At 36.8% G+C, this 25,378-nt stretch overlaps 1 protein-coding gene across 1 annotated transcript; it reads left to right on the top strand.

Annotated features, from left to right (window-relative positions):
• The first annotated feature begins 549 nt into the window (after positions 1-549).
• On the top strand, positions 550-7,432 carry LOC131851358 (uncharacterized). Its single transcript, XM_059201848.1, has 3 exons — positions 550-808; positions 3,315-3,474; positions 6,865-7,432. The coding sequence occupies exons 1-3, from the start codon at positions 550-552 to the stop codon at positions 7,346-7,348; spliced, it is 903 nt and encodes a 300-aa protein (XP_059057831.1). The 3' UTR covers positions 7,349-7,432.
• The last annotated feature ends 17,946 nt before the right edge of the window (positions 7,433-25,378 follow it).

The following is a 25,378-nucleotide window of genomic DNA, read 5'->3' as shown; positions in this document are numbered from 1 at the left end:
ATAGTCATATGCATGAAGTAAAAAACTGTTATTATATTACAAACAGACACTGCAATTTTATTTATATGTATAGATGTAGACTATGAGTCTACTGCGAACTAACGGTCAGCAGCGCCGACAAGCAGGCAGTCGAAAATAAAACGCGACGTGATGGAAAAAACGCCACTCGCCGCGTCCGGCGCGAATCGATAACCGACCGAGTGGAATTTATAAAAGTAGCCGACCGAGCCCCCGCCGCCCCCGGCACCCCCCCGGCCCTGCCCGAGCGTCTGCGCTCTTGCTTTTTCACGTGTTTCCGTGTCTGCGCTCCTCTCTCCGGCGGGTGGGTGCCGCGCGCGAGCGAGACGGCCTCGTTTGCGCGTTTGCTTCTCAGTGCGCGTGTCTGTTTGCCGTTATGCGCGTTACCGTGTCTGCTTCGCGGTGTCGGAGTGGCCTGACGTGCTCTTCATATTATAAATTTCTGCGTAAATTTATTAAGTTTTTCGCCGAGTGAAAGTGGGAACGGTTAGTTTGTCGCGGGTCGACGGTGCAGTGGCGGTGCTGGCGGCCATGTCGCTGAGTGTGTCGGGGGAGGAGGGCGGCGGGGGCCGGGGGTCGCCGGCGGAGGGGGCGGCGGGGGCCCCGGGCCGGCCCGACGGCTGCGACGTGGGCCGTATGGTGGACTCGAGCCAGGCCGACGACCGCAAGATGATCCGGCTGGTGCGCGAGCGGCGGCTGTTGTACGCCCGGAACAACATGCCCGTGGCCAGCTTCCACTCGCAGGTGAAGAGGCTGTGGCAGCAGGTGGCCAACGAGATGGGCTGGAGCGGTACGTCACACATACACACACAGAGTACATAGTACAGGAGACAAACACCATCATTACCATATGTTTTGTTTACGTAGATTCTTCAAGTGGATGATCTACTTACCTATATTCACATATACACCGCGCATTCTAATATGACGCGGCAACGACTTGACGGTACCGGGTCTAGCGGTTTAGCACACCGTCTTACGTCCGATGGTCGCGGGTTCGATTCCTTGCACGATACAAACATTTGTATTCATGAATATGATTGTTTGTATCGATCTGGGTGTTTTCTGTTTATAATATGTATTTACGAAACAAATACCTGTATTATCTAATACCCATAACACAAGCTTTAGCTAGCGTATCTTGGGTCTAGATGGCGCTGTGTAAATTGTCCTGAGATTATTATTATTTTGATAGGTTTTGGGATAAGATTTGTAGAATGAAATTATTACTTTTTTCTTTATACAAATTGATATGTACTCCCAATTAATGGTGTAATTAAATAGTGCTCGTTCTGAAAACAGTTTTGATTCCTGCAAGCGCCATGTTAGAATGCACGCAGTATAGGTGACCTATATGCAACGACCTTCACGGCTGTGGGAGGTGCGTTTGTTTGCGCGTACGAGGACCCCGTTTCGATTCTCGGGCGGGTCAATTTAGAAAGTAGTCTTTTCTAATTTTACACGAGCGCTACATAACATAATGTATACCATTATTGGTCTTTCTAACTATAAAAGGATGTTTTCAAATCGCTTTTACCTACTTGTGACTTTCTATTATTATTTATTTATTTATTATTACAGTTACGACTATACAAACTTAAAGACCGATTATGATGATTATTTGTCGCATTTATTTTTTGTATGATATACATATATATGGTCAATAGAGATATATAAATCAATTTGACACAAAAATGATCAGATATTAAATTTGAATAATGACAACACTTTCCAATTCGGAAATCGATATTACGAGGGCCTGAGCCGAGGTTCGAACCCCTAGTGGTGCCCTCAGACTAAAGTCGTATCCGTCAGGCAGGAGTTGGCCTTCAGCCGCTCCATAAGTCCTTCCTTGGTTTGGAGTGTCATCTGCACTCGCCCCCTATCGTCCGGTGAAGCTGTAAAGGCCAGCTGCGGCCAACAGCATTATAGTGCGAAAAAAAAGCAACATATGTATATCTAAATATATATAACTCAAAGGTGGCTGACGTAGTGATCTATCAACGCACAGCCCAAACCACTGGACGGATCGGGCTGAAATTTGGCATACAGGTAGATGTTATGACGTAGGCATCCGCTAAGAAAGGATTTTGATTAATTCTACCTCCAATGGGATAAAATGGGGGATGAAAGTTTGTATGAAACTTTGTCAATTTTAAACCGATCGGGCTGAGACTCTGCATGCATAAAGCTACTATGACGTAAGCAACCCCTAAGAAAGGATTTTGATAATTTCCACCCCTAAGGGGATATATTATCGCGTGCGAAGCCGCGGGCAAAAGCCAGTTTCCCTATATTCCCCTCTCAGTTGTAGAACACAACACAGTGTATGATAGTAATGTAATCACACAGCTCATGTAATCAGTGCTCTGATAACGATAACAGCTATCGCGTTATCCGATGTGTGCACTCGTCTCTACACAAACACCGACACGAGAGCCGTGTGTATATATATACAGTTGTAATGTAAGCCATAAGGCCGTGCTTACAAAACTATATATAAATACATATATATATTATATATAAAATTCTCGTGTCACAGTTTTCGTTCCCATACTCCTCCGAAACGGCTTGACCGATTCTTATGAAATTTTGTGAGCGTATTGAGTAGGTCTGAGAATCGGCCAACATCTATTTTTCATCCCCTAAATGTTAGGGGTAGTCCACCCCTAATTTTTATTTTTATTTTAAGGCAAAACAACGTTTGCCGGGACAGCTAGTCTTATATACAAAATATATATTAGTATATATATATTTGTATCTTATGTTTTATAACAATTATGCACATTGTTTAAAGGGGATTTAGAGTCGCGGTGGTCTAGTGGTTGTGTGCTAAATCGCTACTTTTTTCTTTTGATGGCCGCCGGTTCGATTCCTCGTACGGTACTAACATTTGTATTCATAAATGACTGTTTGTATTGGTCTGGTTCTATTCTATGTATATTATGTATGTACTAGTTGTTATATATTACTAGCTGTACCCGAATTTAATTTTATGTTTCTAAACAAAGGATTTTTCTAAAATAAAATTAGCCTAAGTTACTCCTTATTACATCAACTACCTGTCAAAAAAAGTCCAATCAAAATCGGTTCAGCCATTCCAGAGATTAGCGGGAACAAATAGATAGACAGACAAGAATTGTAAAAAATGATATTTTTGTGTATGTACCGTATTTATATTCATATGCACGTTGTAAAAAACGGTTACTTCAATATTACAAACAGACATTCCAATTTTATTTATATGTATAGATGTATAGATTATTATTAATTAACATTGTCCTGTGTATGTATAGTGGCGGATGTACGGCGGAAGTGGTCCCACATCCGCAACTCGTACTCTCGCCACCTCCGCAACGAGATGCACGGCGCGCGCACCGCCCGCGGACGCACCGTCTCGCGCTGGTACCTCGCAGACGAGCTCGAGTTCCTCCGGGAGCACATGGCCACTGACACGTTAGTACCCCATCCTACCATCGACCATCGACCATCGACCACCTACAATAATAAAAATTGAATGGTACACCCACTTGTGTTAACTGCAGTAAATATAAAATATATAAAGATCTGAAATACTACATACAAAATACCTATCAACTACACTTTAAAGATAAAATACTTTTGTAAGAAAACAAAATCTAATTGAATTTAAGTTTGTTTGTTCGAGAAAACAATTTTCGAATAGAACGCGTTGATAACAATGATCAGGCAAATAAGACAAGACAAAATATGAAGGTATATAAATTGAGACTTTAGATAGATAAATAAATTCTTTATTCACAATTACAGACACATAACATACATGAGATTAGGTCAGGACAGGATAGGACAGGACAGGAGGTTAGGTCACCAGGAATTCATCACGATTGTTTCCCAGGGTATCCGCGTGGAGGCCACCACCCACATTTTTTTATTAGAATAGAATAGAAAATCATTTATTCAAATAAATTTATTTAAGCACATTTGAATAGTCAACAATTTTTTTTTAAATCTACCGCTTATTCGGAAAGCAGTTTCATCACAAGAAGAATAAACAAGAAATTTGTATGTTGGTCTTTTAAACAATCCTTGTAAGTTCACATTTTACAAGTCGAAACGTGAATACAAACTACCATCCAGCACTAATTTATTTAGGCTCAAATACAAAAACACAATAAGAAAAATCAGTCGTAGTGATAAGAGCAGACCAGTTCCTACAAGCAGGACACGTTCACGAATATGACGGATGAGCCAGCCATCACTGCGCTCGACCATATTTTAGTGTGCCCAACGACCCGGCTCACCACGCCGTCAAATGTCTGGACATTTTAGTGAGCATGACTACTCATTCCACTTGACCACGTCATAGCTACTGAATACAATAGTATAGTGCAAGCGCCTGCGACGATTTACGCTGGCGGGGAGTGGAGCATGACAATGATGAAGTCAAATCAGTTATGTTGGCACATGACGATTCACCATGAAATTTACAAAGGGAACCGCGTGAAGATGCACCTGGTGCGCATAGTTATGTCCACCATCCACATTGTGTCGTGGCGACATAGACTCCAACATCTTACAATTTGCATCCACGACCCGGTTATCAAATTAATCGGGTACAGTCGTGATTTAATCGACAAACCGGTTCTACCAGCTACTATACTGCTGTAGTATGAACTTTGACCACAAAAACAACTAGCAACTGTATAATAATAGTGTTTGTTGAGAGCGTGGCCTGCAGGTTGCTGATGATAAAAACCTTTGCTGGACCAAACTAATTATATTAAAATTATACAATAACTTAATTACACTGAGCAACGTACGTACGTACGCGTGTGTTAGACAATATCGTGGAAGAAAGTGAGATAAAAGGAATTCAATGATGCCACCCTCTCGCACTCATGCAATGGTATTACCATAGACATAAACATAAAATGATTATTTGTTGCTATCAACATATCTAATAACATTAATTTTAAATATGTTTTTCTTTAGTATAATTAGACATCAACAGCATCTATAAACTATTCAATTTCTATGATATTATTATTCTTGATACTATACCTCAATTCAGGTATTAGAAAATATGTATTTATGTCATTACTGATGTTCCTAATGTCATGTTATATCTAAAGATTTAGGTGTCCACTTCCCACTCCATCATAGTCAGGCCACATACAGACAGACAGAAATATTATACAGACCGACAGATTTTAGATAGATAGATAGATAATTGATTTATTGCCAACATAACACAAATAATACAGTTTACAATAAGACACAAAATGAGAAATAAATAATAACATAGAAAGTTGTCAATAGGAGCTGCCGCAGCTGTTGCTGATATAAGCACATCCTCAATGAGGTGCACCTATACAGCGCTGGTATCTCCCATTACTCATTAAAAAAAACTAAGATGCGGGTTTTTTACTATATAAAGATACATATAAATTAAACAAAAACAAAATTGTAATGTAAACTCAGAGCCTGGATCAATATTATACTTTTTGCTGGAAAACCATCTCATTCCCCGGGAGAAAGTGGTCCGTGTAAACGAGTTCGCAGGCACATCTAATATTAGATAATTACTGCTGCCTGTCACCCTACAAACTGTCAAGGTGCTGACATAAATAAACAGTTATTTTTCGCCTACAGATTATGTATAAATACAGTGTATATTTATATTTCTACTATAAATGAGAAAGGGCATATTATACGTTAGGTCAAGCGTGCAGACCTAATGTCAGAGAAAATATGGCGAAGTAATGGAAACGATGAGTTTAATAACTGTGAGAGGTCTAGATTTGACGGGCCCGGTGGTCTAGCTATTTAGCACATTGCCTTACTTTCGATGGTCGAGGTTTTAATTTCTCGCACGGTATAAACATTTTGTATTCATAATACCCTTGCAGCGAAACTGAGTGCAGTAGCTTTTGCCGTGCGTAAGGTTAGACAGTACACTGATACTGATACTTCTAGATTAGCCTATTTTAGTTATTTTCATAGTTTATACTCTTATGGAATATTACTATGGGGAAAAGCGGCAGATATTAAAAATATATTCATATTACAAAAACGTGCCATTCGAGCGATCTACTGTATGAAGAGTCGTGACTCATTAAGAGAGAAATTCAAAGAGGCAAATATTCTCACCGTTGCTTCTCAATTTATATATTCAAATATCCTATATGTTCATAAAAATCTTGACTTATTTCCAAAAAATAGCAATATTCATAATATTAATACTGGATTTAAAGACACACTTGCTGTCCCCAAGTATCGTTTAGAAAAAGTCAATAGATCTTTTACGGGAATAGGTATAAAAATTATAATAAGATACCAAAGGATATATTGGAATTAAATAAATTCAAAACATCTGTTAAATCATATTTATTGAGCAAAGCCTATTACTCACTAAACGATTACTTGAATGACGAGTGTGCATGGCAATAGTTGTTCATGCACTGAATTTTCATTTAATGTTAGACATAGACACCTATATAAATATACATTGTAAATAAACTGGCTTTAAAAAAATAGTAATACAATTGAGTTCCTTGTCAATTCTTCTCAATTGGATCTATATACCGGACTGGACGGTAGGGAAAAAAAATTAAATTATAATATATATATATATAAATATATAATATATATATAATTAAATTATAATACCGCGGTATATTAACTGATCCTGTATCATCGTCAGCAAAATTTTAAATTTCATTATGCGGGTGATGTTGAGACTGGCTAGTCATGCTGTGCATAAAGGTTCCTAAATAAATCTAAGATTTAAAAAAGTTCTCAGATTTGTAACATGTACTATTCAAATTGAAAACTTCATCTTACGTAGCTAAATTATGTTTACAGGCGGCCGTCGTACCCCACCACGTATGCGCCGAAGTTCCTCGAGATGGACCTATCGGAGCAGACCCCAGCGACGCCCACCGACCACGTCGACATCAAACCCTTCATCCAGAACCCGTGGTTCTCCCTCAGTACATCGCACATGAACACGTCCTTCGAGACCAAGACAGAACCATACAACCACAACGAAGACAGCACCAGCTCAGCCTTCGAGCCGGACGAGAACTCCTCCTACTTCCAATTCTTCCGCGGCATCCACAATGACTACTTGGAACTGACGCCGAAGAACCGGAGGCTTTATAAGAGACAATGCTTGAATTTTCTGCATGGATTGTTGGACATGCAGGACAACCAGCTCGGCAGCAGTTACGATCAGAATGATGCGATGAACCTTTCTAACTCGGTGAGCCTGAGCGACGAGGAACCGGAGCGGAAGGTGTGCGTGGTGGATAACGTGGAGAGTTACAACATTGTGCCCGGCAACTAACTAACGGCCGGCACACGGTCATTGGTGTACTGACGTAACAGTTCCTTCGTTTATGTACTTTTAATGTTAAAAGAAAGTTCAAATTTGTGGGTTTCCTAACATTCCTAAGTTTGGGATTCCTAAATAGTACAATAAGAGTTTTTTTTGTTTATACTTTAAATGAAAGACGAATGACTATATTCCTAAATTCTTTGCGAGTTTCTTAAATATATTACTAAGTTTGGGAAATCAGGAATGGTAAAAATAATACAGTTTTTTTTGTTTGTTTGTAGTTCATACGTTAATAATTTTTATTCATATTTTAAAAGAATAGATGAATGACTATATTCCTGAATGGAATAGAATAGAAAATCATTTATTCAAATAAACTTACATTGAAGCACTTTTGAATAGTCATTACATTTTTTTTAATCTACCGCTCGTTCGGAAAGCTGTCTCATCACAAGAAGAACGAGAAAGAAACTTGCGTGTTGCTCTTTTAAATAATTTTATTGTTACTTTACATTTTTAAGTTTAAGTGTGTGTGAATACAAACTACCGATTAGCACTAATGAATTTGTTAACACAGGAAATGTACAATTCATAGTTATTTTACTAGAAATAGTTACATTTTTAGAACACAACAGGTCAATGCGAGGATTTATAAGAAATGCTTGTTTATATAGTTCAAGTGAATTTACAGAACCGTCAGATGAAATTCGAAGAATAATAAAATAATATACTGTTTTAAACTTGACGCGGTCATTATTTATACGTATAATTAGTAAAAATCACGGGATCTTACCACGTTTTATATTTAAACGTAAACAGTTTACCCGTGATCATGGTGGTTGAAACACTACCGAAATATCGGGAACTCAGCAAATAAATATAAAACGTGGTAAGATCCCGTGATTTTTACTAATTATACGTATAAATAAAATAATAATATTTCAGGACAATTCACACAGCGCCATCTAGTCCCAAGCTAAGCAGAACTTGTGTTATGGGTACTAGACAACTCATATAAATACATGGATACATTTTTTGTAAATAAATACATATTGTACATAGAAAACATCCAGACCGATACAAACAATCATATACTCATGAATACAAATATTTGTACCGTGCGAGGAATCCAACCCGCGACCATCGGATAGTAAAGCGGCGTGATAAACCACTAGACCACCAAGGGTGTCTAATATGAAGCGATAAACTGTACATATTAATTGCAGATTTATAATTGTGATTTTAAAAGGAATAATGTAAAATATTTATTCAATGACTTATAAAATGTTAGTAAGTACAGAGTAACAATTTGGGAGTTTTTTTTGTTCTTGGGTTGCAAACATCATACTTTCATATACCTATATTTTTTAAATGTTAAAAACAATAATGTTTCTTATAGACATAATGGTGTAATGGTGAAATGTGGGGCAACCATGTGGAGTGATAACAATAATATTTATTGAAACAATAATATCTTAGATACTAATTAATAATTACAAGTATAATAATAATTATTACTAAGCAATAATTTAAGTGAAAGGGAACCTAAGGAACTATTATAATTTTAGTTTAAATTGTATTAAATCTACGTAACATAATAATATAATTTGCATTTATAGTTGAGACTAGCTGATCCCGCGACTTCGTCCGCGTGAAATTTAACTTTGTTTAGCATTAAGCACATACACCAAAATACAATTTCAATTTTCGCGTGTCACCCTAAGTATAAGTACATCTATACATATAAATAAAATTGGAGTGTCTGTTTGTAATATTGAAATAACCGTATTTTACTATACGCATATAAATATAAATACGGTACATACATACACCAAAAGAACATTTTTTTACAATTTTAGTCTGTCTGTCTGTCTGTCTGTTTGTTCCGACTAATCTTTGAAATGGCTGGACCGATTTTGAAGGGACTATTTGGCAGGTAGTCTTTACATATAAATAAAATTGGAGTGTCTGTTTGTAATACTGAAATAACCGTGTTTCAATACATGCCTATGACTATAAATACCGTACATACGCCAAAATAACATTTTTTATAATTTTTGTCTGTCTGTCTGTTTGTTTCGGCTAATCTCTGAAATGGGTGGACCGATTTTGACGGGACTTTTTTTGGCAGGTAGCTGATGTAATGAGGAGTAACTCAGGCTACTTTTATTTTAGAAAAATAAAGTAAAATTTCACGCGGACGAAGTCGCGGGTACAGCTAGTCATCTATAAAAAAAGAATTGCATCCATGTAGTCTTAACACTGCAACACGTCTTCTCCTTGAGCTGATTTTATTTTTGTGAAGGCTTTCAGTCTGGATATCTTTTAAGAGTCTTGGATTCGAATCCTGTCGTATCGAAATATTGATATTCACTTTTTTAACCTAATGATTAATTACATATACAATCAACGCAATATTAAGCATTAAAAATGAATATTTATTCAATAAGATTTAAAAATTAAAGTATTGTAAGGTAATAAAATATTTGTTACGTAGTTTTACGTATACACAGAATGTTTCCTACATTGATTTATATATAGCTAGCTATCCCGGCAACCGTTGTGTTGCCATATAAATTAAAATCGCTATTCAAAATTAGGGGTTAATTCTAGAAGAGTGAAAATTTAGGGTTGTATGTATTTTTTAACGACATATAATAAAAACTTATAAATATAAAATATTGCCCAAAAAATAAGAAATTAATGTTAGGGGTCGTCAACCCTTATCACTTAGGGGTCCGAAAAATAGATAGTAGCCGATTCTCAGACCTGTATGGTGTACATGTATCTATACATTTAAATAAAATTGGAGTGTTTGTTTGTAATATTGAAATAACCATTTTTTACTACATGCGTATGATAAATACGGTACAGACACCAAAATATTTTATTTTTAAATTTTTGTCTGTCTATCTGTTCCGGCTAATCTCTGAAATGGCTGGACCGATTTTGACGGGACTTTTTTTGGCAGGTAGCTGATGTAATAAGGAGTAACTTAGGCTACTTTTATTTTAGAAAAGTAAAGTAAAATTCCACGCGGACGAAGTCGCGGGAACAGCTAGTTAAAAATATAAATACGCCAGTGTTAATATGTATGATATGGTTCTCAGTTCATTATATTGGTTACCAAGGGCAGATTCAGCTTTGGAGCCAGGAGGGGGGCCCCAGGAGGGGGGAGCCAGGAGGGGGGCACATAGTCGTGGTCAAGTCAAGAACTTATAATTTAATTTTGATAACAATAGATACAATTAAAAAGTAGGTATTTTATTAATGTTCGTAAGTACTGTACTTAAAAAACATTTATTCTTGATTGTACACTTGAAAAACTTAGCACATAATAACTTGTACATATACACGTACATATCGCCATCTTCTCTTGAAGACATCCAGAGAAGCACTATTTAAATATAATTAATTAAATATTGAAGGTATGTAGTTACATAAAATCTGTATGGTGACAAAATATATAAATAAAATCATTCTGTTCGATTAGTGGTTCGCATAAGTTCTGGGCTCAGGGGGGGTGTCATGACCCCCATGACCCCCCTGGATCCGACGGTGTAGGTTACTAATATGTTAATTTTTGCATTTGTTACGAAAACATCACTTCATAATAATTGTAAATAAATATTTTTTTAAATACGATATTGTAGTTTCAATTATACTGATCATTCCTGGACAATTCACACAACGCCATCTAGTACCAAGGTAAGCTCCAGATTTTGTATTATGCGTACTAGACGACTGATAGAATTACTTGGATACATTTTTTTTGGAAATACAATATATAATGTGTACATAGAGGAACTCAGATCGATACAATCAATAATAGTCATAAGGGGCCGGCCAACTATTACGTAAGCTGTATGGGGAGGGGGGGGGGGGTGATCTTTGCTTTGCTTATTTTGGATGACATGGGGTGGGGGAATCTAGGGGGGAAGCTTGGCTTACTTTTGCTGACGAGCGATGGGGGGTGGGGGGGGGGGAGTAAATAATTGTAATATATTTTTATTCTCACATTTTGCCTTACAACCGTTTTGTACGCGAATCTTCATTATAAGTATTTACCATTTTCTATCCATTGCTTGATTTACATCACACATACAATCCACTCATTCTATCGCCCACATTTTGGTCCTACTTCGATAGAATTCCATCATTTACATCCTACATTTTGATTCATCTTCGCTAAAAAACCAATACAAATCAGCTTACGTAATACTTGAACGGCCCCTAAATACAAATATTTGTACTGTGCGACGATCGAATCCGCGACCATCGGAAGTAAAGTGGTTTGCTAAAACAACAACACTACCGAGGCTGTCTCAATTTCACTGCCTAAATTCAACTCGACATCGAAACAGCTTACAAAGCTAAGTGCTTGGCTAAAATAGTCGCGACTAATGTACTCATACACATAACTTTTTGCAATATCTACCTCGGTAGATTAGTTGCTAAATAAATAGCTAGTTTCTTGAAAGCGACTACAGTTATGAATACGACTGTGGCATATGCCTGAAGAAAATATACCCGACAGCCGAGCGGACACGTGAGGAAATAGAAATAGAAATAATCTTTATTCAAATAAACTCATTACAAGCACTTTTGAATAGTCATATTTTGATTCTACCACTCATTCGGAATGCAGATTCATCACAAGAAGAATGAGCACGAAACTTGTGTGTTGCTCTTAAGAATATATGTTTTTTTATATATATAAATAGAGGATTATATACAACAACAAAAACTGTCTCCACATCATTCATTCAAATTCAAAATATCTTTATTCATGTAGGTCTATTACAGACTTATGATATTTCAAATCTACCGTCAGTTCGGAATGATTTCTGTTGGTAGTGAAAATCGACCACAACTCTATAATGCTATAACTTATATCTACTCTGTGTATATATATCTGTCACTTCTTCTCTCTCTGTATCTCAATGGTAAATGTAATAAAAAGTTATAATTAGTTCTGCATATTTTAATTAATAACCACATCTAAAAAGTAAATCGATCCATCAATTTCGAGATGAGAAGAACTGACCAGAAACTCAGCTCGTATTCTTTTCAAATATATGTTGTACAGTTTACACATGTTTGTCTGTATTAAACAGATTCATTTTTAAATTAATATTTGGGGTGAACAGCGTACACCACACCCTTCGGCCAGTAGTCTTCTTTCATAAAGGTGGGTAGCCGGTGTTGGTAGGGACCCGGGCCACGAACGTGTTGAAACTCGTGTTGTGGCTCGACTCGAGCTGCGTCACCCTCACTGTCAGGGTGTACGTTGTCGACAAAGTTCTGCCCTCTACATTGTTAGTACCTAGTTGCTATGTGTTTTATTTTGTAGTTGCATGTTGTATAACAGTGTCGCCGCGCAGGCGTACTGGCGACTGGCCTTGACTTCATTCAAGGTCAGTCAATAGCTAATAATGTAAGGCACACACACAGATTATGTTATAATTTAGGATTATACCGTAATGAGCGATTTACACCACAAATTATATAAAATCTCACGTAAACAATTCAGATTTAAAATATCATGACACATTGACGGCCTTGGTGGTTTAGTACACAGCTCTACTTCCGATGGTCGTGGGTTTGAATTCTCGAACGTTGTATATATTTGTATTAGTGACTATGATTGTTTGTATCTGTCTGGGTGTGTATGTATTTATTTACAAAAATAATGTATTTAAGTATTTCTATTACTTCTATAGTATCCACAATAAAAATTGAACAATTCGTTAACGACAATAATGTTTTTATAGAAAAACTTAAAATCCGTAGCACTGACAATATTATCTGATTACACTAATAATGAGCGCGTAGCGATTTCTATGTTGATTATAGCATGCTTCTAACTTGTTATACTGTAATTATATATATAAAAAAAACATCTATTCAAAAGAGCAACACACAAGTTTCTTGCTCATTCTTCTTGTGATGAATCTGCATTCCGAATGAGTGGTAGAATCAAAATATTGACTATACAAAAGTGCTTGTAATGAGTTTATTTGAATAAAGATTATTTCTATTTCTATTTCTATTTCTAATACAAGTTCTACTTAGCTTGGGACTAGATGGCAAAGTGTGAATTGTCTAAAATTAAAATTATTACTTAGAATTTTTTTTTATTTATTTATTCATAATTGCATATGCATATAAAATCATTTTACATATAAATAACAAATAATAATAATAATAATATATAAATAATAATACACTCATGGACTCTGTTTAAAGAGTGTAGAAATTTCATTGATGACACTGCATATTTTAGTCTGTTTTACTTATATATAGTTATTTAACTAAACCAAAAATTATTTAGATCCATAAAAATATAATCATGTAGTACATAATAGGCCTCGGTGTGAGGGGTGAGGGCGATGGGGTTCCAACGGAGGGTGAGTGGACGGGGAGGGGCAGGTCTCGGTTCTCATCAAACTAGTGCAGTTACCCTCAACATATTCTGTTATCTGTGCCCTCAACTATGCACTAATAAGGCCCCGGGAGTCCACATGGGGTATGGGGCTGCGTTGAATGGACCCTTGATACCACTTCAAAACTCGCTCCTTCTCGTTGTAGTCAAGCTACATGCAGTTATTATTTGGTAGGTGTTAGATTACATATGTCCCTGAATAACTACAATATATGTACCTGAATATAACAAAATTTCAAGACAATTCACAAAGCATCAACTAGTACCAAATAAAGTAGAGCTTGTGTTATGAACAGCACTGTCTAGTTCCGTGCAAAGCTGGACTGGTGTTATGTGTACTAGACAGACAGACAGTTTGAATATAATTAAGGTTCTATTGTCAAAAACTTCTATGTGTGTGTGTGTCAATGTATTTGCACACACACACATAAGTATGTGTAATGTTTTTTTAATAATTTAATGCTCCGAGTAATCACCTCTTCATATATTCATAAGATAATATTGCGAATGGAAGAGTCGATTGCTCGGAGCTGCCATCAATAATAAACCTAAGAACTAATACCCTAAGACTTATACAAAGAACCATTTTAAGTATTCCCTAAAGTCAGGACTAAATACAGAGAGAACACTTTCGTCTTACGAGCATGTAAATCCTTTAACCAGTGCCACATGAATAGAATAGAATAGAATAGAAAATCATTTATTCAAATAAACTTACATTGAAGCACTTTTGAATAGTCATTACATTTTTTAATCTACCGCTCGTTCGGAAAGCTGTCTCATCACAAGAAGAACGAGCAAGAAACTTGCGTGTTGCTCTTTTAAATAATTTTATTATTACTTTACATTTTTAAGTTTAAGTGTGTGAATACAAACCACCAATTAGCACTAATTCAATTAAATACTCAAATAGAAAAAATATTGAATATATAACCAACTGGTTAAACAATTAATGATCTTGACCTGTTTCGCTCCAGCACTGCCTCAGTTAGGAAACTCATATGTAACCAATTCTTTAACGGTACATAGCCGTACTTTATTCGTGAGTTCTGTGGATACATCATTACTGGGTACGTTGGTCTGTTTACTGGTACTGTAAAACTACAACTAAAACTACTTTGATTTGTTAAAATTGGATAATGAACAATTTAATCTAGTAATACTATTGGCGAAGATTATTAATTAGCATAGAATAATTTAACATGACAATAACATGACATGTGAAATTACACCGTTTATCTTCCTAAAATAAATAAATTAATATATAAATGTATAACAAAATATTACTATTCACACCTTCTCTATGTAGACAATATGTGTGCAAAATATCATAATCCGTCCGTGCAATTTTAATAAAAAGAGGTGCAGATTTTTTGCTTTACGTCTTAATATAATTATAATAAGTCCTGAAAGTTTCATTTCTTATTCATAGATGGCATTATTTTCACCTACAATTTAGACTCTGGAAAATATTATTGGAGTTAGAATGAATTGTATTGAAAGAAATCAAGAGAGTATTTGATTGTGGTGTGGTGTCCACGTCGCCCGGCCCGGTCCGGGCCCAGGCCCGGGTGGGGCCCGATCGCCCGGCGCCGGGCACATGCTCGAGAATAAATTGAAACGTGACGTCATTTGGCCTGTTTAAAGAATCTATTGTCGGTCCAACCTTTCCGTCCCTCGGGAGTCCCAAACTCACTTATTTCGGCGGAATACCTTACTTGCTTACTATACCAGATATTCGTTTCCGTTCTGTAACAATTTGCAATCTAACAACTGGGGTGTAAGATTGAGTTTCTTTTGTGTCGGACAAAAAATATGTTGAAACGATATTATTCGGGTGGGGACGGGGGTGAGGTGAGCGGGGGGTCCGATAAATCAAATCGAAGCCTTTCGAATAGTATCTCTAAATGAGATGGCGAAATTATTTTGCATGTTAAAGAGATACAGTAGGGGCACGAAACTAAATGTTCAATATTTTGAGTGTATTTTAAACACACGCGTAGAGAGGGTTAATTGTAGCAGTAAGCTTTGTTAATTGTTAGTGAATTCACCACAACGAGCTGAGTGCCTTCAATAATAAATAACCCTGGACAGTTAATACAGCGCTAACAAATTCTGGACTAAGCAAAGTTTTATCTAAAATAGTACTATAGTATGTACTATTGGAAATACATACATATTTTCTAAATACATTTTTGATATAGAAAAACACCCAGATCAAAACATGCAGTGTATCCTACTAATATATATGTATAATAAAAAAAAATATATTTTTTTATTGGGTTGTTTGTGCTATTGTCGGGTGTACTTTTTTTTAAAGGATGATAAGGTAATGGTGCACCTGCCGGCGCTAACGGTTTACGCTGGCGGGGCACCAGTGGAGGATGAAAAGATGAACATGAAGTCAGAACAGTTAGGCCAACGTGACAAATGAACCGGGAATGTATCACGATAGTTTCTAGGGGGGACCGCGTGGAGGTCGATCTGACACGGTACATTGCATGCAATGGGATCATTAGGTCACATTATTAACAATCCCCTTCCCCCCCCCTATTGTCAGGTGTTTTTTTTTTGGATGATAATGGAATGGTGCACCCTCCTGCGCTAACGGTTTACGCTGGCGGGGCACCAGTGGAAGATGATAAGATGAGCATGAGGTCAGGTCAGTTAGCCCATTGTAACAAGCTCACCAGGAATTTGTTACGATGGTTTCCAGGGGGAACCGCGTGGAGGTCGACCTGACATTGTACATTGCTAGCAATGGGGTTATCAATCCACATTACTAACAATCCCCTTTCCCCCTTATTGTCAGGAGTTTGTAGCACCTGTAGCCCTGCGACCTACATATGTAGATCTATTGTGCTCGCCCTTTTTCAAAGTTCGCTACCTAGACCCGTCAGGGACAAGAATTGAAGGATATTCTTAGGAGCGATGGTTTTTATCTCCTCGGCAAAGAGTGTAAACTTTCCAAAGGAGATATTTCGCTTATGCATGAGTGGGCTACAACCACATAGGATGTGTAGTGACGTATCCTCTTCAGTTTGTTTGTATAAATAAAAAGATAATGGAAGTGACTTGAACTCACGACTGTGGCTCTAAGTCGCAGTAGTAAACCACTCAGTCATGATACAATTATTAATTTCTTCTGCTCTTACATATGTAGTTGTACACTCTTGACAAAGTAGTTGTGGCTTAATGTTGGTAACAGGATTCTCTTCATTCTTTTCTGTGGTGATTAAGCTCCTCGAGTAGGCATCCGTTAAGAAAGGATTTTGATTAATTCTACCCCCAAGGGGATAAAATAGGGGATGAAAGTTTGTATGAAACTTTGTCAATTTTATGTCAATATTGAGTAAATAAATAAATTAAATATTAAGTAATTAAGTAAATTTGCCAATTTTATGTAATATTATTTTGTCAATTTTTGGCTACTATATATTTATCATACCCCTAAGTAAAACCCTTATCGGGTTGTCCACCCCTAACATAACTTTTTTATTTTTTGGGCAATTTTTTTTATTAATATTATTTTATTATGTGTCATTAAAAAACACATACAATCCTAAATTTTCATCCTTCTATCACCAACCCCTATTTTTTTAATAGCGTTATTAATTTATATCGCAAAACATATATATTAATTCATATTGTGAAAAGGATGTTGCTCTATATATGATTTTATTTTGTTCTTAAATTCTATTGATGGCAATTCCACTGTTCTATTAGATTGTTTGTTGTATATTTTTATTTTTAAGTATATACCTTGTTCTATTGTTTTTGTAAGTCGCGATAGCCGTCAACACATAAACATTATGTTAGAGAATATATTTTCCCCATACTTTGTTTATTACACCTACATACGTGTTGTATATGACTTTATAACCAAGATCCCACTAAATGTTTTAGACTGCTCGCCCCTAAAAATCTTTTTATAGTGCCACTTCGAATGCAAATTCAATTTAGTTTATGTACGTACTCGTTTTCTTTGGTTTTATGTATTGTTACCGTACGTTTCATTGGACGGAGTATACTGCCCGGAGATTTATGGGTGCGATGTGGCTCGTGCTATGTGCGCTCGTATCGTGAGCTTGTAACCCGTGTATAACACCATGCCGTTTATACGAGTTTCGATAATAACTGTTATCTTTATGACAACAGTCGCTGGCTGTAAAAAAGTAATGACTTATTACCAATCGTTACCTGGATCTGGTATGGCGGTAGCAGCCCCCCTCCCACTCTTACCACTACCTTTCTCACAAATTCGGACCTGGTTCGCCAAAGATCCACCGCGACACTAAACCAAAGATGGAAACAAACCACTGATTGCAAACATTTAGAAGTGCCAATTCAAAAACTAAAACAACGATTGACAAAACGCCTACTGAATCTAGAGAGGCATAACCTCAAAATAATGATAAGGACAATAATGGGCCACTGTCCCTTAAACAAACACCTGTACACAGGCGTAGTAACACAGAGTCCCCTTTGTCGGGGCTGCTTTGAAGCCGTAGAAACGGCTGCTCACGTAATCCTGGAGTGATTGCAGTGGCCACACAATGAACACAAATCCACGGAACGGTGAGGTCGCTCTGTTAAGCCTATGAAGATAAAAAGCTTAAAGCTATAAAGCTTACTATAAAATTGAAGAATTCGTTAACGATAATAATGTTTTTATAGAAAAACTTTAAATCCATAGCACTGACAATATTATCTGATTACACTAATAATGAGTGCGTAGCGATTTCTATGTTGATTATCGCATGCCTCTTACTTGTTATACTGTAATTATTTATATAAAAAAAACATCTATTAAAAAGAGCAACACACAAGTTTCTTGCTCGTTCTTCTTGTGATGAATCTGCATTCCGAATGAGTGGTAGAATCAAAATATGACTATTCAAAAGTGCTTGTAATGAGTTTATTTTAATAAAGATTATTTCTATTTCTATTTCTATACCAGGAGACTTCTGCGCTTTTGGGAGGAGCTTGGCTGGCTACTCTAGTAGTCTCGGCTCTACACGCACAACGGCCGTAAGAGAGGCTGACTACGGAGATTGGAGTCCAGTTCACATAACATTACAAGTGTAAAATTCTATCACAAACATTTTCAAAATCTGTATTGTCAGCCTCTGCGCTTGTTCTAACTTCCTGATATCTGGCAAATAATTAAAGGCCCATAAATCTCGCTGTACGTCCAGTCATTTCAGGCTTGATAACGCAATCAAGCGACCGCTCATTTGCTGTTAAATGTCGTATGATCCTTGAGATTGCACCGGCATGGGCCATTAGTATTCCGTGTGCGCGTCGTCATCCTTAATAGCGATGTTTTAATACCTCGTAAATAAACGCCGGGAGCTCCAACATGGACGGGCAACAAGAGCTGTTTGACGACTGAATTTCGGAGTTAACGTGTAATTAGAATGTAGAATGGCAGGTAGTTATGTAATATCGTTAACTCTTTGATCCTCAAGGAGCTGGCGGCAGGCATACTATTGGAGACTACACCACATCGCTAGAGTATAACCTTAATGTGATGTTTAGTGATTATAAGCATTTTAATTCGAATTGATTGATTCTGAATTTGTTTTTTAGGTTTGCTTAACATCTTATTTATTTAATAAATAGATATAGCGACTCCTCTGTGCTGTTCATGAGTATTGAATAGAATAGAAAATAATTTATTCAAATGAACTTAATTTAAGCACTTTTGAATAGTCATAACAATTTTTTTATCTACCGGTCGTTTGGTAAGCTCTGTAGAATCTTGTGTGTTGCTCTTTTAAACAATCCTTGTAAGTTTACATTTACAAGTCGAAACGTGTGAATACAAACTACCAACCAGCACTAATTTATTTAGGTCAAATATAAATATACAATAAGATTAAATCAGTCGTAGTGATAAGAGTAGACCAGTCCTTACAAGCAGCACTCGTTCACGAGTATGACGGATGAGCCAGCCACCACTGTTTACTGATGACTCTTTCTGTTACGTGGTTTAAGTATGTTTGCTATTCTATAAATGGCAATCCTGTGTTTTAATTTCAGCAAGTTTATAATTATTAAGTTATTAATTAAATTTAAAACTGCATAATGTAGTGACTGTAAACAGTGTATCGGTTTGTTCTGTTACTATGTCATTAAAATTATATTTATTGAGTACATTCAGAGCAAGTTGTAGAATGTTTTGATTGATATAGTCCAATCTATACATATAAATAAAATTGTAGTGTCTGTTTGTAATATTGAAATAACTGTTTTTTACTACATGCATATGAATATAAATACGGTAAATACACCAAAATAACATTTTTTACTATTTTTGTCTGTCTGTTTGTTCCGGCTATTCTCTGAAATGGCTGGACCGATTTTAACGGGACTTTTTTAGCAGGTAGCTGATGTAATAAGGAGTAACTTAGGCTACTTTTATTTTTAGAAAAATAATGTTACATTCCACGCGGACGAAGTCGCGGGAACTACTAGTTAATGTATATGTTTTAATTATCTAAATGACTAGAGTCTGTAATCTTTATTTTTTTTAATAAAATATCGCTCATGGTCCAATTGTAGATTTTTACACGTGAAATAAAATTTTGTAATCAATCGAGTATTTGGAGTCTAACCATTAAAACAAAAAAATAAACTCATAGTACAGATAACATAATATTACATAATCATTATGCCCATATAGATACTTCGACAGACATACACATGCACGCACACGCGCACACACGTAATTTGTGTACTGTTTTGTTTTTGTAATTGTCGCACTGTTTGTTATTTCTTTTTTGTTTGTTTAATGTGTGTTTTAGTTTTTCTTCTACTGAATAAATATCATTATTCATTTCATAGAATAGAATCCTTAGCCTTAAATAGATGCATCAGTTACCCAGAACGAGTGTCCAATTAAACATGGCTGTGCAACAGGAGAGTACATCTGTTAAAGGCGCTACTCACTTCAGAAAACATAATATTAATTGGTAACATTTTAGTGGCGTTTACGGCGCGACGGTCGCTGCTCTTAGACACTTTATGTTAAATGCTAAATTATGGGATCGCCAGAGTTCAGCTGGGTTGCTTAATTAAATAAATAGAAATAATGTTTGTTCGCTGTTACATTGTATTCGAGCACCGGCAAATGTGCTCCACAGAAATAACGAGCTGTATATGCTTCCTACGTCTTTGTATATTCTATTTACACGTCTATATAAATCGCAGTATCTAAGCTTTAGTTCTGTTTCATTTACAGTGAATAGTTCCCCAAGGGTGTACTTTGATTAGGGTAGTTAAATGAATTAAGCTAAGAAAACCTTTCCATAGTGGTTGTTATAATGCGTTGTTAATAATTATTAAAAGACTATATGTATTCAGAAAAAAATCTAAATAGCGAGATGTAGAAAATGTATAAAACTAAACAACGCCATCTAGTGGCCATCTAGTGGAACTAAAACAAACAAATGTTATAGTACACTCGTAGTTTCACTAAATATAAACTTTCTAAAATCTGTTCTTAGAAAGTAATAATAATAAATTTTTATTAGAAAAGATATTCATCTTAGGACAATTCACACAGCGCCATCTAGTCCCAAGTTAAGCAGAGCTTGTGTTATGGGTACTAGACACCTGATATAAATACATTGATACATTTTTTTTGTAAATAAATACATATTGTACATAGAAAACACCCAGACCGTACAAACAATCATACTCATGAATATAAATGTTTGTACCGTGCGAGGAATCGAACCCACGACCACTAAACCACCGAGGCTGTCATCAAGGTATTAGAAGTACAATATTCTTTTAATTCTATCGCTCATTCAGAAAGAAGGAATCATCATAAGAGGAACGAGTAAGACTTTTGCGGTTGCACTTTTACATAAATGTTATTCAGCCATACATATTTAAGATTTTCTGTGAATACAAACTGGACGTAATAGCAAGATCAAAAAAAGTAAATAAAGCTAAATACTTGAGTAAAAAATAAATTTGTTACAGTTATCAGAGCAATCTTTTTAACATTCTAATATGAATGTTACTAAAATACCATCCTGATCATCTGGATGAATGGCGGTCCTCCACAGTGCGGTTTTCTAGAAACTTTTTGACTCGCACAACCACATTGTGGTGTCACCTTCCAGCAATGGTATTTCCGAACCGATACGATATTGAAACCTTCAAGAAAAGAGCTTATTCCTTTTTAAAAGGCCGACAACGTACTTGCAATTCCCCTGGTGTTGCGGGTGCTCATGGGCGGCGGTAATCACTTACCATCAGGTGAGCCGCATGCTCGTTTGTCCCCTGTGTTATAAAATAGAACTCATAATTAATTATAATTACTCATAATATAGTATAAAACAAAGTCGCTGTCGCTGTCCGTCCCTATGTATGCTTAAATCTTTAAAACTACTCAACGTATTTTGAAGCGGTATTTTTAATAAATAGAGTGATTCAAGAGGAAGGTTTATATGCACAATACATGTACACCCGAGCGAAGTCGGGGCGAGTAGCTAGTTCAAGATAATAACATAACCATAATTGTCTACTTTACATATAGGTATATGAACATTACCCCGAAAAAACAAAATGACTTTAAAATGTTATAGAGACTTCCCTCAGTTTTATAGCCATACAGACAACATATAACTTATTGAATTATTTTAATTACATACTCAAAATATAAAAAACAACCATACTCATGCTATATACATGTTTGTACCATACGAGGACTCGAACCCGCAACCACTAGACAGAACGTGTCATATGATCCATAACTGCTTGCAAAATCTAAATATATATAACTCAAAGGTGACTGACGTAGTGATCTATCAACGCTCAGCCCAAACCACTGGACGGATCGGGCTGAAATTTGGCATGCAGGTAGATGTTATGATGTAGGCATCCGCTAAGAAAGGATTGTGATTAATTCTACCCCCAAAGGGATGAAATAGGGATAAAATTTTGTATGAAACTTTGTCAATATTAAACTAATCGGGCTGAGACTATGCATGCATAAAGCTACTATGACGTAGGCTTCCCATAAGAAAGGATTTTGATAAATTGCACTCCTAAGGGGCTAAATTAACGCGAGTGAAGCCGCGGCCAAAAGCTAGTCTTTTGGCCGCGCGTTTTATTTTTTTAGTTTTCTTCTGTATATAATATATTACTCTACCTGTTAATTTTTCAATCCGTTTCCCTAAGGTTGCCTTGAAAAGATTGCTTTCAGCAATAAGGCCGCCTTATTGTAACTATACATGTCCTTTAATATATTGTTTATGCCTTTTCTTTACTGTGTGTTACAATAAAGTTTATTCTATCTATCTATCTAGTCTTTTATGAAATCGTCTACTCGTCATAATTAGGAATTGAAATGTACTAGACAGTATTCGCTAGTTGTATTTATATAAATAGTACCAGCGTTGCTTGCACACGAGGCGTGCCCCCTCCTCATCAAGTGGTGCGTGCAGCAACACGCAGTCATGCAGTAATTGCACAAGGTTACACATGGACGGAGGGCAGGGGCGGGTTGCAGTAGATGAGACTAGGCGGCGGGTAGAGGGGGGGCCTTGGCAACAGTACAAGGTGACACCGGCTGGTAGACCGCGACGTGTGACTACGCGCAGCTCATGTGTACGACCACCATATCACAGCTCTACGAATGTACAGACTTGCAATAATAATCTAATTCACACATCTAATCCTAATCTAAAAGAAACTAGGTCACTTGACGCTACGAACATCGACACGCGCCGTGGGGCATGCCGCGATGCGTTCACGGCGGAGTCAGCGGATTCAGCGTCGACACTGACATGATCATCACCAGATGTGGTGTCACCGCCGGCCGCCGCGCCCCCCGTGCTCCCCGCCCGCTGCTCGCGAGCGCCGATACCGCTGCATGTGGAAGCAGCGCTAACAAAATCCTCGGTGCAACTACTGCGTCGAGATTTTGCCGCCGTCGTCGCTAGTAAACCGACTGCTTCAGTACAGCGGCGTGTGCCAAAAACGGCACTGAACATTGACCCTACGTGTGCTGCCACTGGTATCCGTAACTAGTTTCGGTTTCAGTTACGGTAACATCCCTGCTGATTAGTGTATAAAAATTGAAATATTATAATAAGTCTAGTCTGATAGAGGCGAGGTGCATTGCATGTGGCCTTGAGTGAGCGCAGCGCCGCGCCGCCCGGTCTGTCTCCGCGGGTGCACCCTACATACATACATACATACATACATACATCATATGTACAATGTACATACATAGGGCGGCCGTGCACTCTCATCCATTACGTATATATGTAACACTAGCTGTTCCCGCGACTTCATCCGCGTGGAATTTGACTTTATTTTCTAAAATAAAATTAGCCTAAGTTCATCAGTTACCTTCCAAAAAAAGTCCCGTCAAAATCGGTCCAGCTATTTTAGAGATTCATCATCTGCTTCTTCCTTATCCCATTTATATGTGATCGCCGTAATATGTTTTTCTCTTCCATTCATCCCTGTTCGCAGTCATCTCGTTATTTACTTCCTTTCTTATCATATCATCTTTCACACAGTCCATCCATCTCTTTTTCGGCCTTCCTCTGCCCTTATAACCATCCACATTCATATGTAACACCTTTCTTAAAACATTATCCTCGTTCCATGTTACATATACCATGATAGACGATTACTCTTCAACCTCTCCGACACCGGCGCCACTTTCATACTTCCTCTAATGTATTCATTCTTTATCTTATCCATTCTTGTCACATCACACATCCACCAGGCTATTCGAGAGATTAGCCGGAACAAACAGACCGACAGACAGACAAAAATTAAAAGAAGTGGTTTTTTGATGTATGTACCGTATTTATATTCATAAGCACATGCTTACTACATAGTAAAAAACGGTTATTTCAATATTACAAACAGATATTCCAATTTTATTTATATGTATAGATAATAACGCATCATATACGTGATGGTCTAGCGTTACCACCATATAATAAATTTAAGTAGCTATGACGTGGTCAAGTGGAATGAGTAGTCATGCTCACTAAAATGTCCAGACATGTGGCGGCGTGGTGGGCGTGTTGCTTTCATCCGTCAACTGTGAACGAGTGCTGCTTTTAGGAACTGGTCTGCTCTTATCATTACGACTGATTTAATGTGTTTTTACATTTGAGCCTAAATAAATTAGTGCTGGTTGGTAGTTTGTATTCACACGTTTCGACTTCTAAAATGTGAACTTACAAGGATTGTCTAAAAGAGCAACACACAAGTTTCTTGCCTATTCTTCTTGTGATGAGACAGCTTTCCGAATAAGCGGTAGATTTAAAAAAAAATGTAAATTGTTGTTCAAAAGTGGTTAAATTAAGTTCATTTGAATAAATGTCTTTCTATTCTATTCTAATACCGCTTTATTTGAGATGGTGGCGGGTTCGATTCCTAGCACACAGGCACAGACCCATATTTATATTTATTTATTAATTTATTACCATACAAAACAGATTACAATCAATATAATTAGGAGCGTGTTCGGTACAAAACTGGATTGTAATCCAACACTACGTATGCCTAAGAGCTAAATTATATAGACGCATTCAATATACACTAGATAG

Source organism: Achroia grisella, unplaced genomic scaffold (assembly GCF_030625045.1).
Source record: "Achroia grisella isolate CSIRO2021 unplaced genomic scaffold, CSIRO_AGI_Agris_v1 utg782, whole genome shotgun sequence".
Taxonomy (NCBI): Eukaryota; Metazoa; Arthropoda; class Insecta; order Lepidoptera; family Pyralidae; genus Achroia; species Achroia grisella.
This window is presented reverse-complemented; position numbering and strand designations above follow the sequence as displayed.